General features: G+C 43.0%; 1 protein-coding gene across 1 annotated transcript; it reads right to left on the minus strand.

Annotated features, from left to right (window-relative positions):
* Nucleotides 1-9,852: 9,852 nt before the first annotated feature.
* Nucleotides 9,853-12,892, minus strand: LOC129600827 (zonadhesin-like). Its single transcript, XM_055499438.1, has 2 exons — nt 12,644-12,892; nt 9,853-10,447 (listed from the first exon to the last, which is right to left on the minus strand). The coding sequence occupies exons 1-2, from the start codon at nt 12,757-12,759 to the stop codon at nt 10,156-10,158; spliced, it is 408 nt and encodes a 135-aa protein (XP_055355413.1). The 5' UTR covers nt 12,760-12,892; the 3' UTR covers nt 9,853-10,155.
* Between the last annotated feature and the right edge of the window lie 1,241 nt (nt 12,893-14,133).

Here is a 14,133-nt window from a genome sequence, read left to right on the forward strand (position 1 = left end):
AGCCCATGGCGGAATGGAAAGACAACACTGGAACAGGCAGCTGATTCTGTGCTTTATTAAAACTCATCTGAAAACTTTACAGCTGAAATTACTTGATCAGGAAGGCTCACTCCAGTGTTTCTGGAATCTGACCATTTCTCCTTTTCCTGGTGCTTGACATGACAGTGGTATAGTCTCTTCCTTGATCTTCTTTCAGCTGCAATTTTTCAAGGCGTTGTTGGAAGTCGTTTTTCGGAATGCCAGTGCTAGCACACAGCAGCAGCTTGTTCATGGATTATGGAACTACGTAACATTTAAACATAAACTTGCTGCGCGTAAAATCTTGGTACGCTACATGCGCTAACCGCGTCTAGTGCTCACTAAGTGCAGAATAGTGGTTGTATGGGCGCATGAGATAATGCGGAAAAACATTTCCCGTTGTACTACCGGGCGATGACCTTCGTGTTGTTAGTATATGACGAAGGATTCCGACGATAGAGATAAGCCCGCGTGGCAAAAAGGGAAACAGTGCAACGCTAAAGGCAGCCTCGGTTACTCTGCTTGCGCAAACAACCTAAAAGTGTGATTATACAGTAAGTACAATTAATTTTTACTTTCTAGTTATTAGAAATCGGCCATTAAATAGGCCCATGAAGACCTACCGATACAATGTGACCGAGAAGGTCTCCCATATCTCCAATAAAAATGCCAAAAATAGCTGCTAACTGTAGGACAATACCTAGAAAAACAAACGGACATTAACACACCAGCCAGAAACACAACCAGTTGAAAAAATAAAAACCTAACAGCCTTTTTCTGTAGCGTAACCAACCCTTTCCTATCTAGCGCCGTTAAATAAAAAAATTTCAAGATAACTGGACGTGACAAACAGCGCGGATTGAATGTGAAATAATTATCTTGTTTTGCGTATTGCTTTTCGTTGCTGATTTTCTAGAGAAACTAGTTGTTTGGATTGCATTTACCGGAAATTATTGAGGGCACGATTCTCGTTTTCCCCGGTCTTACAGTACTGCTGGGTAGATTTTGTAATACTGAATAATGTGCACACGTTTGGAAATGGTTCGAAAAATAACAATGGACTTTGATGCAGAGAAATGTAGTGCAAAGGCTTTACTTCGAAGCGGCATTCACCTTATTTCCTGAAGTGACATTGCTGGCTAAAACTTATGGTAACAATGTAGTGATAGAGACATATTTTTTTCGTAAGAAAAACAAAATTAAGAAAAACAGGACTGGTCGATTATTCAACTATACAAGGCAGTTTTGTAAAATTTTACGACCGAGAATGCAGTCATACGGTCTTTCGAGCGCACAAAGTCAATTTATTTATCGACAAGAAAAGCCCGCCAAACTTTCAACGCTGAATCACTCGAAGGCACCGAAAACTGTTACCGGCAGTTGCTTTCAAGTATCAGCTTTACAGTTTTTATTCTGCTTTCAGAAGCGAAAAATACGAAAACATAGGACAGAAAATATTTATTATTACCACCTAGTTTACCGGAGTGTTTTCGTAAATTAGATACACGTCGATTACTACAGATTGTACAACGGGTTGAAAGCAGAAAAATTGTCGCTCGTGCTCCGCAAAAAAGAAACAAAGATCCGTAGAACAACCTCACCAAAGTATTATGATTACCTAAACAACAGCACATGTGAGAAACACGATGCAGAGGTTGAATTAAAAATGGTTGTGAATCTTCAATAAGACTAGACTGATTTCCTCATTAAATGCTGGCATTGAACAGCAAACCCATAATCAAAATCGATCTGCAAAATTCTCAATCACCGGAGTTTCGAAACCGATAAAACCAAGTAGAAAGCATAACACTCGTAAAAAATACACTATAAAAAACGCAAGTACTATCAGGCCGCAGGTAGCTTCCGGAAAATTGAAATTTTCATGTAAAGAAAAACCATCTATTCTGATTCCGACCCGCGTTCGGCAAACTTGAAAATGTCAACAAAATCAATCAGCTAGGGCGAATAGAGCAGCATTTACGTCACCGCACATGTGTAGTACGCATGGGTACGTTAAAAAAATGGCGACACAAATTCTGAAACCTGATATCTGGCCAACAAATGTGTTTGTAAGGGAGCAGGTGCAGAGTTAATGGTGTTAAAATACGCTGCTGTCTTCTTGTTTAACGCTTGATCTGAAATGCTGTGTATTCTGGAGAATTGTTATTGTCGTGACTCGTGAGTGTCTGCTGCCTCGAATTGGGCTCGGCCCTGAATGTGCGTGGACGTTAAACCATTAAAACTCAGTACAAATGCCTCACACAACTGGTCGATCTCATTCTGCAGCCGTTGCCACGCCGTTTGGATTCTTGCCCATCACGCGGAGCCGTTCTCCCGGTCGTCGCCGCTCTTCTGGTCGTCGCCGCTCTCCACGCCCGCAGTATGCATGTCCACGAGATTCCACAAATCCGCTGCCACATCCCGGTGACATCGCCACCGCTCCCTGGATCCGCGTGAGCAAACGTCATGCGAGTGCGAGCTGCCATTTCCCAGCAGCGTCGCCACTGACTGCGACCGGCGCCTAACCAGCGGATGGCATACCGATGCGGATCCAACAACAGGGTGCATTCTGGGCGGAAAGAGATGGCCTTCAAGCGCTGTGCTCCGCAGCGGGACGCCAGGAATTTCAAGGCATGGCTCGTGTCCTGCACCCAGCCCGCATCGTCTCCCCGAATCATCAGGCGCTGTGTGGACGCACTCAGCCGGCGGACCATGAAGGCGGTGAGGGGATAGTCGGCGTGGTTTTCACTGCACCGGGGAATCGTGAGGAAGCACATTAACACCGGCGACTGCAGAACGACCGCCCAGCGGCTGCATACACGCTGAAGGCGCGTCTGTTGCATAATGTACGCGTGGGAGAAGACCTCCAGCTGCAATACCACCGGCAGCCGCAGCGGAGCGCTGTTAATCACCGGCGGAGTGTCCGTCACGATGCGCAGCGTTTGGTATATTATCATCCTGGGAAGAGCCTTCATTAAGCGGCTGGCAAACTGATAGAAGCGTGCCTGCACAATCACCAAACATGCGAGAATTGTTGCTGCAATAACTGATAAAACAAAACCGATAAAATAAAAAGCATATAAATAATGAAACAAACTGAATGCTATCAGTGAAAAATAAAATAACGATGAAAAATTACCTGCCGGCAGTGTGTGCGTTCAGTGTACGTCCAGGTGCAGCCGTCATCCATACGCTGCAGAAACCGAAACGGAATGATTGCATACTCCAAGGACCGCTGCGAAATGAACGTTTTGTCCCGACGCTCGTCCAACAGATGGCGCTGCATCGCCTTGGACTAGAGCGCCAGCTGTGCCATTAAGCGCACATGTCCCTTGAAAAACATTCCTGGACCGATAACGAGGCCGGAAAAGTATTCCTCCCCGTAGTACGCTCGCAACTCGGCATCGCTCCGCGGCCCACTGGCTAGAGCGCAGCAGGGTTAACGCAGCCGCTGCGGCGGGATGACATGGAGGGGTCCATCCGGCACGCCTTCCGCATTCAGCAGCTGCAACACGCCCACCTCCCCCGGCCAGCCGCTGCCCTGCTGTTGTGGGAAGGACATGGGAGCGGGCACCCATGGCCGCTGGGACGCAGCAGCACTTGCACCGACTGCCGCTTATCGGGACGGGGCTACCACATATGCAGCAACGTCAGCATTTCGAAGACACGGTGGAAGGGCGTTAAAGTCGATATAGATGTCCATCACCCGCGACGTCCACCACGCGGCCGTAACGCAGATGACCGCTCTCCTCCGAGACGTCTACACTGCCGCTTCGCAGCACATCTCGTAGCGTTCCACAGTGCCTTTTAAGCGCGATGCGTACTTACGGGTAGACAGCTGGAAACGAAGCAAAAGCCAACATTCTAACCACGGCGGACGCAAGAAACAGCGTCTTTGACGATAGAACCGAGCAGAGACGAAGACTTTTGCGGGAAACGTCACTGAGGACTGCACGGAACGCTGGAACAAGCTATTCGTTAACTAATATTTATAATTGTTATGGTGCTCGTGTAACAGTATATACTCCAGACGGCTAACGTATTTATATGTTCGTAATTGTTCCCACCGTAGAATGTAAAGGTCATCTAAAATTTTGTTGCGCTCCCTTTAACACCTATTATTCGTACTTCGTAGTATGAATGTTCGCAATATGAATGTCATAACAGGTAGCTAATATACAGTACAGTAGATATATAGCCAGCGGATGACTGGTAACAACAACATCTCGGTGGCACTCGATACAAAAATTAATACGAACAAGTAGGTACAAAACTCTACGCTGTCTACAGTATTTATCTAGTTATTGTAATGACGTAATGTTATGCAGCGCTGCGACTAAATTCATGAACACCATAGCTAGTTATAAAGTCAAAATAACGGCGCTAATGTTTTGGTGTAGCGCATTTGCCGCCAATAACGTTCAAGCAGATATCGCGCTGACAGTCTCAATATAACTCGCAAGTACCGGTATCTGTTCAAAATTTATTGAATTACATTTTAATGATTAACCACATGGAATACAGGTTTCAAACAAAAAAAATCCACACAACAGCAAATCTACCAATCCTGAACACATGACAAACGAGATTAGCCGTTAGCGAAAGTCTAAAAGACAGAGCCCCCACATGCCACACAAACTAGGTCACTGGTTAGCGGTCGAAACGCAAAGCGTTGAATTAATAAACCCAGATCACATCGTGTGCAACAAGCAGAAAATCCCTCTCCAAACTTCCACGTCCTATTCACCAGTCCACAGAGCTCGGAAGATTCACCATTCAGGAGGTTCATGAAGATGGCCAAAGACAGTTGAATGAAATGAACGAAGCAGCAATGGAAATGCCAGGGTCCCCCAGGGTTCCAGAGTCCAGATCCACGGTTCCCATCTTCACCAGGCACGAAAGAAGCTCACACGGAACACCAAAGCAATGCACTAGCTAGGCCACTGGTTAATGGTCGAAACGCAGAGCGTTGAATTGCTAACCCCAGATCACATCGAGCACAGCGCCCAGAAATCCCCCGCAGTCCGCCCCCGTGGCCAGCTAAATCCTCCCCGAGGCCCAAACCCGAACCCCCGCAGGGCTCCATCCAAAAGACAGGGAAAGGGTGCGACATCAGATCAGCAGTCATGAGTAAGAGCAGTAATGAGTATCAAGGAATGGAGAAATGCGCTGGAAGGCAGTAAATAAGGCGCTCCAGTAACGATGGGCCCGTGATGAATAACTGCGCGAGATGGTTTGTCCCTGCCAATCTGGTTTGAACCAGAATTGGCAGGGCTTCTTATTTGGTCGAAAAAACTTACCAAAAGCCACTTGGATCGCAAGAAAAAACAAGACCTCTAGACAAGTCTGTCTAGAGAAAAAAATTTTTAAGTTTTGCAGATTTAGGTAGGAAATTGATCTTTACAGGAACAAAAATTTATTGGTTATAGAACTTTTTAACTCGTTAAACAACAAACAACAAAAGGCTGTGATACGAGTAGGCGTACACAGTGCACAGATACATAGTGTGTTCAAACTTATTGAACTTCAGGTTGAGAACTGGGGAGTGTAATAATAATCAAGACAAAAAAGGCGTGCAAACACAAATTAAGCTATCTATTACTTACGCTGTACGCATATTGGCATAATAGTCGAATAATGAGAATGCATACACAAATTAATAAAATTTATGTCCTCGTAATCCGTCCCACTATGATCGTATCCAACTAGATAACATCCATAAACTGAAAGGTAACGACAGGTGCCGGAATTTCTCGATATTCAGAAATTGCGCCGTACTCAAAGCCAGGTATTAAAAAGTACGCAGCAGATTTTAATACACACACCGCCCAGCAAATTGTTGCTATACCATCGGTTGGCTTATCATGATTAATTTTCGCCGTTATGTACAACGGGCTAAGCAATAAGCTACCAAAACAAGAAGATAAGGACCCTGTGAATGTAATGGTGTGTATACTGTATGTATAGTATATGGCGCCAGTTTTTTTGGAAAAACAGCGAAGTTGAAACGCACGTGCGTATAACAGACAATTGCGTCGAACCGGCACCAAAGCAGATTAATCATTAAAACACGACACCGTTGGCCACCCTGCTGGATCAGGTCTGTGTCAAAACACGAGTGTAAAGCGCGTTAGAAAGCGCGGTTTCACTCGGTAACAGCTAATATTCTCTCTAATAACAGCCATATTCTCTCTTCAGAATTTAATGATCTCGTAATGTTTATACAGGCAGTAACAAATTATTATCACTACAGTTCCAGCTTTCCTTCCGGTCCGGAACTGTTTGTCTTCAATAATACTGCATGGCGTGGAGTGCTGCTGCCCACTGGGTATGTTTGATTAGATCATTAGAATTGCAGTGCTGAATCATTATTATGAGATGCAGTATTAGTATCGTTAAAAATAATTTTCTATTTACATTTAGCACGCGGTCAATCTAATTCGTGCTTCGCGCTGTGTTATTTCAATTTCGTTACTTGTACACATAATTAGCGCTTTGACGTACTACAAGCTTATCCCGTAATTTCCATCGTAATGTATAGATAGCACGTACTCTGCATATAGCGTGAAATTTTCGTTATAATTTCTGCCACTACGCTACGTCTACAATGGCAAATTTACTATTTAAGGTGAAGTTAATATTTTATTACATAATTCAAAATCGATGGTTCTTACTCGTAATTTATGTAGATCGATATTTGGCAAGTATCAGCCATGCCAAATGAGGCCTGTCGATCGTAAAAAATATCCCGTGACGCGCTGTCGTATGGAGTTTAACATAACTCGTGAATTTATATTTTGTCGCTGTGTATGTAATAGAAATGTTAATGTATGTTATAGAAATTACGGGACAACCTTGTAAACGTAAGCGCAGTTTTTGGTAATAACCATTGGCACACTCCAGTCTTCAGTAGGACAACGTTGCACAGCATGGACTGAGTATTCATACCAGAATGTATTTTACTGTAGAGTGACAGTGGTACGAATTTTAAGTTTGGGATTATTACGTGTCTCAGGTGTCTGTTTTTCTACTTTGTTGCACTATTATACTGCAGTGCGGTCAACCAAAATAATAATTAGTAAAATTAAATTAATAAGCCAGTACCACTGCTCGCGAGCTTCTATGTTTTAAATTGTTTCCATAAAATTATGTTAACACTCGCACAATTTCTACTGCCGCCTAGGCGCAATAAATACTTAAAAAATCCACAGAAACTTCAGTTTTTATCAAAACTTCTTTAACTACCTATGTATTCCAAGGGAATTTTATTGGCTACAAAACAACGTAAAAGAATTTCTTGAAAACGTTGGCGTTGTGACGTTAGAAAACAAAAAGGGGAACCATGTAGAATCGCACTGTACTCATGTTTCTTGCATTTACGGAAGAATAGAATTTTGTTTTCGTATTCTGTCGACGTACGATGTTAGTTTTTGTTATGCGATACAATTTGATTCCAATAAAAGCGTTGGGATAAATTTTATTCGAAAACTGGAAGGGACGTCTCGCAAGAGGGTGACTGTAAAAAAACACTTGTTCTGAGCAGCATTCGTCTCTCCGAACAGGTTTTGTCACTGAATGCGCCGAATCGCTTGTGGCTACAGTAGTCAGTAGTTCATTGTTTACGATTTTTCTACGCTTCTCAGTTTTTTAATGGGTTTTGCTGTTTCGCATGCATTATTTCCTCTGGTTAGTTTTAAGATTTCAGTCATTTCACGTTTGGAAATTTCAACTGCTCGCGAGGTCAACCTCGGAACCACTACATCATGTGATGTGGCTCACGTAGGATAATAACTGGATGACTATTTACGCGTTTATCATGGTTATTTCGTCCTAACAGCACACTGAAGTCCTTCGTTACGATTATTATCTCTAGTGGGCTTCAGAATTTTACGAGAGTGCTCACGTTTTTTGAAAAGACATCATATTGTCGACTGCCATAGCGTTGAAGTCAACCCCTTTCTAATTTATGCTTCGTGGGTTCGACGATTAACCTGGGCTATACTGCCGTGTCGAAACCTTGTTGTTACCTAAGTTTTTACTACATTATCCTGGACTGCCGTCAGTTATCAGCAGACCTTGAAACCTTTTTTGTAGATCTGGGAGTTGACTCCAGATAGCACGACATCATAGCTGCTATCAAAAAAAGGAACCTGAACACACTTCGAACACTGCTGGGGCTGCTCAATCGCTTGTCATTGCAATAATAGTGTTGCAGCACTGGAATTGTAGTTTACGAATGGTGTCAGAATACGTTGGAACCAAAACGGGTCGACCAAGGCACTTTTAAATTTTCATTGGAATGTAATAAAAGTTAAAATCGTAATGATCGGCCAACGTAAAAATATAAACAGCTAAGATACTGCAAAATAGAAATTCGAATTGGAATTTAAAATTTGGCGCAAGTGCCTGGAAGTCTTGTAAGACAGCCGGAAATGGGCGTATTGCAAGAACGTGATTGGCGCTGCCTGGCCGGCGCACAGGAAAAGCCGACGTAAATCGAACGTGAAATTGTGCGAGTGTTAATTGTGTTTCGGGTTTGGCCCATCAATAATTAAATACTTTATAGCTCTCAATTTACTTGTACCTGCAAGCGAACCACCAAATATGAGTGTGCAGAAAAATTTTTTTCTAAGGAAAACACTTAGACATGAATAAGCCTTCAGCAAGTGCGGTGGTTGTATTTTGCCAAGGCGCTGTACTGTTTAAGCTGCCAACTGCCAAGCCTAATTAATATAGCATATCACAGACGTGATTTGTGATATACGTATATATATATTTTTAATTGTTAGTATAGAGTTCATGTTGCAATTACAGCAGACAGATAAGAAAAGCTGGAACAAGCTGTTCCTAACTTCCGCGTCTGTCTATTTTTTAAAGGGGAAAGATGGAAAGTAGACAACAATAGTAATGTTTCTCTCACTTTGCCAGTTCAGTTGCCTAGTTCAGTTGGCCATCAGACCGGTGTTCTAACGTCAACAGCAACAAAGTGAACAAACTGTACAGTAAAAAGCAATTTTCACAAAATTTTTTGCATTTATTCATAATCAATGCAGTTGCGAATGCCTACGTATGGGTTTCCGTAGGAAACGTACCAAAGATGTTATTAGCATATGCCTTGTGATTCATTTTTATTGCGGCGCTTTGTGCAGACGTCAATACAGCGTGACCTTTTAAAATTTTTGTTCCGGTTCTTACTCATGCACTTGGTGCTTGACCATTGCGGTTAGCGCTGTACATGATAAATTGACTGTGTGCTGGTAACATTTTCAAAAATTATAGAGTTGACCAACCATTCCGAATGTGATTCCTACGTGCAGTGTCACATTTTATGTGGCATCTGCCAGGTTTCATCGCTTGCCAGTTGCCAGAGACTCCAGCTTTTATCGCATGCCATGCCATTGGCAGTGCCACTGGCAGGTGCCACTGCCACGTTTTACCCCCTGCCCAATTCAACAACTGAGCAGAAAAGCCAAATGCCGGTCAACAATTTGTCGGTCAGCCGGTTGTGTAAGGCAGCAACATGCCGGTCATCAAACTGTCGGGCAGCGAATTCAAGGTAATTGAGGAGCTATCGCAAGCAAGGCATCTCCACAACCGTTTTTGTCAATGACTGGTAGTCTGGTAACGATATCGACATTATTAAGTTGTCCCCATGAGTTTCCAGCAAACCACAAAGGTTCAAAACACCACAGTAAACCAAGTTTAAGTAAACCATGGATCTCGTTTGTTGGGGGTGCAAAAAAAGGAAGTTTAGGCTCGATAACTCATGGCTGCTCATCTCGGCGTTATCTCTGCATAACGCCATGTAAATTTCGGCGTTTCAGTCTTTGTTTACAGAAAAATGGAGAAAAATCTTGTACTGACTGGAAGGCAATTTAGGCCGATCATGTCCTGTTCTAAAAGCCAAGTGATTAACAACTGAAGGTTTCTTATCAGACTACTGACGTTAGCGACACAGACATTGTAACACAAAACGAAACTGGAAAACCAGAAATACCAAACAGTCACACGTAATCTCCGCGCTGCAATGTTTGCAGTTAGAACACAAAATTTAAAAGGTCAAATTCCAGCTGTACGGGCCTGTTTAGGTTCTCTCCAAAGTAGTTGTTGTTGCTGTTCTGTTCTTCTGGCGACTTATCATCCCGGTGATCGCAGGCGAGGATCCTTCAAAAGGCTCCCAAACATGTTCATTGTTGAGGGCGTGCATGTCGACGCCGGTATGCAGGCGCCGACGGCGCTGCGAACATATCCCGGTAGGCACATGCACCCGGCTTTGCAGAATTTGACGGGGCAATTGGGAGTGCGGTTGCTGCAGGTCGGGTCGCACAGTGCACAACTGCCGCGCCTCTCGTTGCAGTTACAGCCCTGGTTCAGGGATGGGTCGCAATGAGCCGCGCCACCCGTTACCGGGATCGTAACCAGGCCCATGCTACAAAGATTTATAGGTTCAGACTAGAAAACGTAAAATCGGAAGGAAGATAATTATAACTGCTGGTGAAGTATTAATCCCTGATGTCTGGAAAATGCGAGACATACAGTTTATGACGAAACGGTCGACTCCCGGCTATAGCTTTGTTCCGTGTTATGGGCTACCACGCTTATTATTCCAGTTTTTGGTTAGAAAAGCCGGTTTTGTCAAAGTGTTGCTTTGGTCGTGTAAGACACACAATAATACTGAGCAATGCGCCATGTACAGAGTACACACGTACGCTTTGTCTCCAAGCGGTAAAGTTGGTTTAAGCAGAATCGTTCGTTATGAAACAGAATACTCGGTGTGGGAGCGCTCGACCATTTTCTCCTGTCTATTAACCCGGTCGACATCATGCATGCCAATTGGCACGGTGAAGGACCAAATTTCTGTTAGTTGTTCTAGCGCTCATACAGTGTGTTTGTTGGTTCCGTTTCAAAGAAGAAGAGTGGAAGTATGGTTTAAAAAATGAAATTGCATAGTACAGCAATACTACAGAGTTGTGGGAATGACCAAAGGTGGACAAAAGCTACCAAACCAGGTTCGCGGAGGTCAGCCACCCGCCCAGAAACTCGAGCATGAGATAATTACGCAAAAAATCATTCTTTAAGTATGCATAGGACTTTATTCAAAAATGAGCAGGTCGTACTTGCACAGGTGGACACCGTCCGACCACGATCATTCTAAAAATCTGTGCCAGTTTTGGCACGCATGGGTTTGGTACTATTTAATGCCAGAAGTTTGAAATTCTGTATAAAAACATCGAATCAAGATAAAAAATTGCACGTACAATTAAAAAATCTCACTAATTTAACCCTTTTTAGTGGTCGTAATTCAGTGGCCATCAAAGTGACCAGTGGTCACTCAAGGTGAAAAAATCTCTAAAATCGCCTTATTGGAAATAAGCCCGAAAATTAAGAAAACTAGGCACAGACATACGCACTAACAATTGTTTTTGGCATTCCCGTAAGTGCGTAAAACCACCTGTATTAGGGCGTGTACTTTTACTAAAAAATGTGCAACTAAAAAATAAAAAAGTTTGCATTTTGGTGTCGCTGACGATGCTATATCAGCGCATGAACAAGCGTAACTGCCGGATTAACAACCACCTTGTAGCCTCGCCGTATCACAACTTTTGTAATGACGGGAATTGTGTAATGGCACTTCAGTTCTTTTAATTTATATACTCTTAAGCACTTTACGAGTGCACACATTAAATGCATTTTCTGTTAACTAATCCAAAAGCAGTTAATACATATCCGGAAACTTCCGGTCAGTACACAAAGAGTGTCCATTTCTGCAGTTGACTTAGCTGCTTTCTAAGTTAGGGTAAATAAGTCTCGCCGATTTTCGTTGCGTCTAATTAATACTTAATAATTAGAAAACATTCAGCATTACAATAGGTTTAACATTATCGCCATAATAAAGGTACTTACATTAACGTAAATTCTGTTCCATCAAGATTGCATAGCGAAATGGTCCTCTACACTACTGCCCAGCGTCTGGCGTTGTCTCTGACAACGCCAGTCCATGACAGCCGCAGTCCAGCACAGCGAACTGAGACAGCTGTATGCATTTATTTATCAAGCAGGATCAAACGGAGCGCTGGTCAAAGTAAAATGCTGTTTGATATACTTCGCGCGTTTCCTCATAGACAACGTTTTTGTGCTTGCATAGTGCTAACCGATTTTTCCTTGATCATAAGCGTTTCTATCTGTTTTTCGTGATATACTGACCACTTTATATCATGTTTGTGGTTTGCCAGCTATGATCGGCAGTTTTAAACATTTTTCATTCTGCTGACCACTGGTCATCCTGCTGACCATCTAAATTACCTAACTGAATAGCGCTCTTCGAGGTGTTTCACTTAAGCTAAACTATGCTCGTGTACGATATTTTTGTGAATTGTCATTTGAGTAAAACTATACAGTGCCAATTGGCTCAGTTCCCATGCGTGCCATTTTGGCATCATAGCGTCCTGCTTGACCTATGGTCACAAAAATTCAACAAAAAATAATTTTTCTTAATTGAATTATTTGGTCGAAGATTACCAATTTTCAATCCGGTATTCCTATCCCTTCTGGTACCCGGCGTTAGTAGGTTAAGGCTACCACGGCAACAGCATTCTGTTAATTACCAAATGCACAGCTTCCTTACCGGCCTTCCGTGGGATTCCCACCAGATTCCGTAGGGTTCTGCGCACTGATGCTTCCATTGAACAGGATTACCGCGCCGCTGATGACAGCAAGCGCAGTTGTGCGTTGCAGCAGCATTGCGGTACAACTAATATCTAGAGAAAGCAATGCCGTGAGATTTGCGCAAGGGTACTGTACGGGCTGGCTGAAAGAAATAAATTCAGCAGAGTCGGATGTCGGTAGTATTTATGCGCTCTGGTGCAGTGCTCGCAATTTCTGGCTGTTTTGGCCGTCAGGCTAATGTCTGGTCGTAGTAATTGAATTTGGCGCATCTCGAATTCGTCTGGAAATTCACCGTTATTGGACAACCTGCGGGTAAAATATATCGAGTCATAAATCGCTGCCTTAATCAACTCAAGTACTGCAATGTCGTTTGATTGACTAAATAATGGAAATTTTATCGTCAATGATTCGACTGGCTTTTTCTGTTTGCTAAGCTGGTTGGTTCCAACAAATTGATCTTAACGGAGCAACAAATGAATTTTAGCTGTCGCCCAAGGCAGCAGACGCGCATGTGATGCTGCACTGAATGTCATTAATTCTGCAGCTGAACAAAACTGCATTTCCTAGTCGGCTTAGCAAAAATACTGTACCGGGGATTATAAATTTACAATTCAGTGTGGAAAGTCTCATAAAAGCCTCAAGAAAGTACATCCATAGAGGCAAGCACATTCGGTAATAATTTTTCGGAAGTATTCCCTGCAGAAGATCTTTATCGTAAACCCAACACGATCTAAAAATCGTAACTCAAATACGCGCAATAAAAATACAATAAAATTTTTGAATGCGTCCAATACGATTTACGAATACAGAGATTCGAAGGCTTTCGGCACCGGAACGAGGTAGAGCGGCAATTCAGACACTTATGTCGCATTACCGTTATTATCCTCGATCATGTTATACATGTACTCATACAGTGATCTGTAATTGTCCATGAAATCTGTAAACCATGGAATCAGATAAACTTTCCGATAGAAACGCCCTCGAGAAACGCCCGTAGAAATCTTAGTGAGATGTATCATCTTGTTATGAGACCACCCCGACCAGCATCCTTTGTCCAACCCTTGGAGGACACATTGTGGGCCACTAAACAACTTTGCCGAGCGCGGCAAATGAAATGCCTCATCCAACAAATTGTCTGCAGTCGATCGGCGAGAAAATGTTATGCTGCAACAGCCGAAAAGGTTAAAAAGAAAACTAAAGTGCCACAGCCAAATGCTTCTAAATGCTGAATTTATGTTTGTTAACTGCTCCAACTCAACATGGCATTGTTGTTTAAAACGATTGGACAGGATTCCAATTTTCCGCTGCACTACGATTTTTATTGACTTGAGGGTCAGAAGCAACTTCAAGCAGCACTGCTGCATTTTGCATCTACCTTTGGTTTACGTATTTTAATCGCTTAATTCTTTCTTCATTATTATTAATAAGTGTCGCTTTCTAGCAAAAACG

The sequence above is a fragment of the Paramacrobiotus metropolitanus genome, unplaced genomic scaffold, assembly GCF_019649055.1.
Source record: "Paramacrobiotus metropolitanus isolate TYO unplaced genomic scaffold, Prichtersi_v1.0 Parri_scaffold0000198, whole genome shotgun sequence".
NCBI lineage: Eukaryota > Metazoa > Tardigrada > Eutardigrada > Parachela > Macrobiotidae > Paramacrobiotus > Paramacrobiotus metropolitanus.

What these genes read in the sequence shown, in the direction of transcription:
- LOC129600827 (XM_055499438.1), bottom strand. Translation starts at nt 12,759, where the DNA reads ATGCTGCTGCAACGCACAACTGCGCTTGCTGTCATCAGCGGCGCGGTA. An exon ending in GGGAATCCCACGGAAGGCCG is followed by an intron (nt 10,448 to 12,643) that starts GTAAGGAAGCTG and finishes AAATCTTTGTAG; the next exon opens with CATGGGCCTGGTTACGATCC.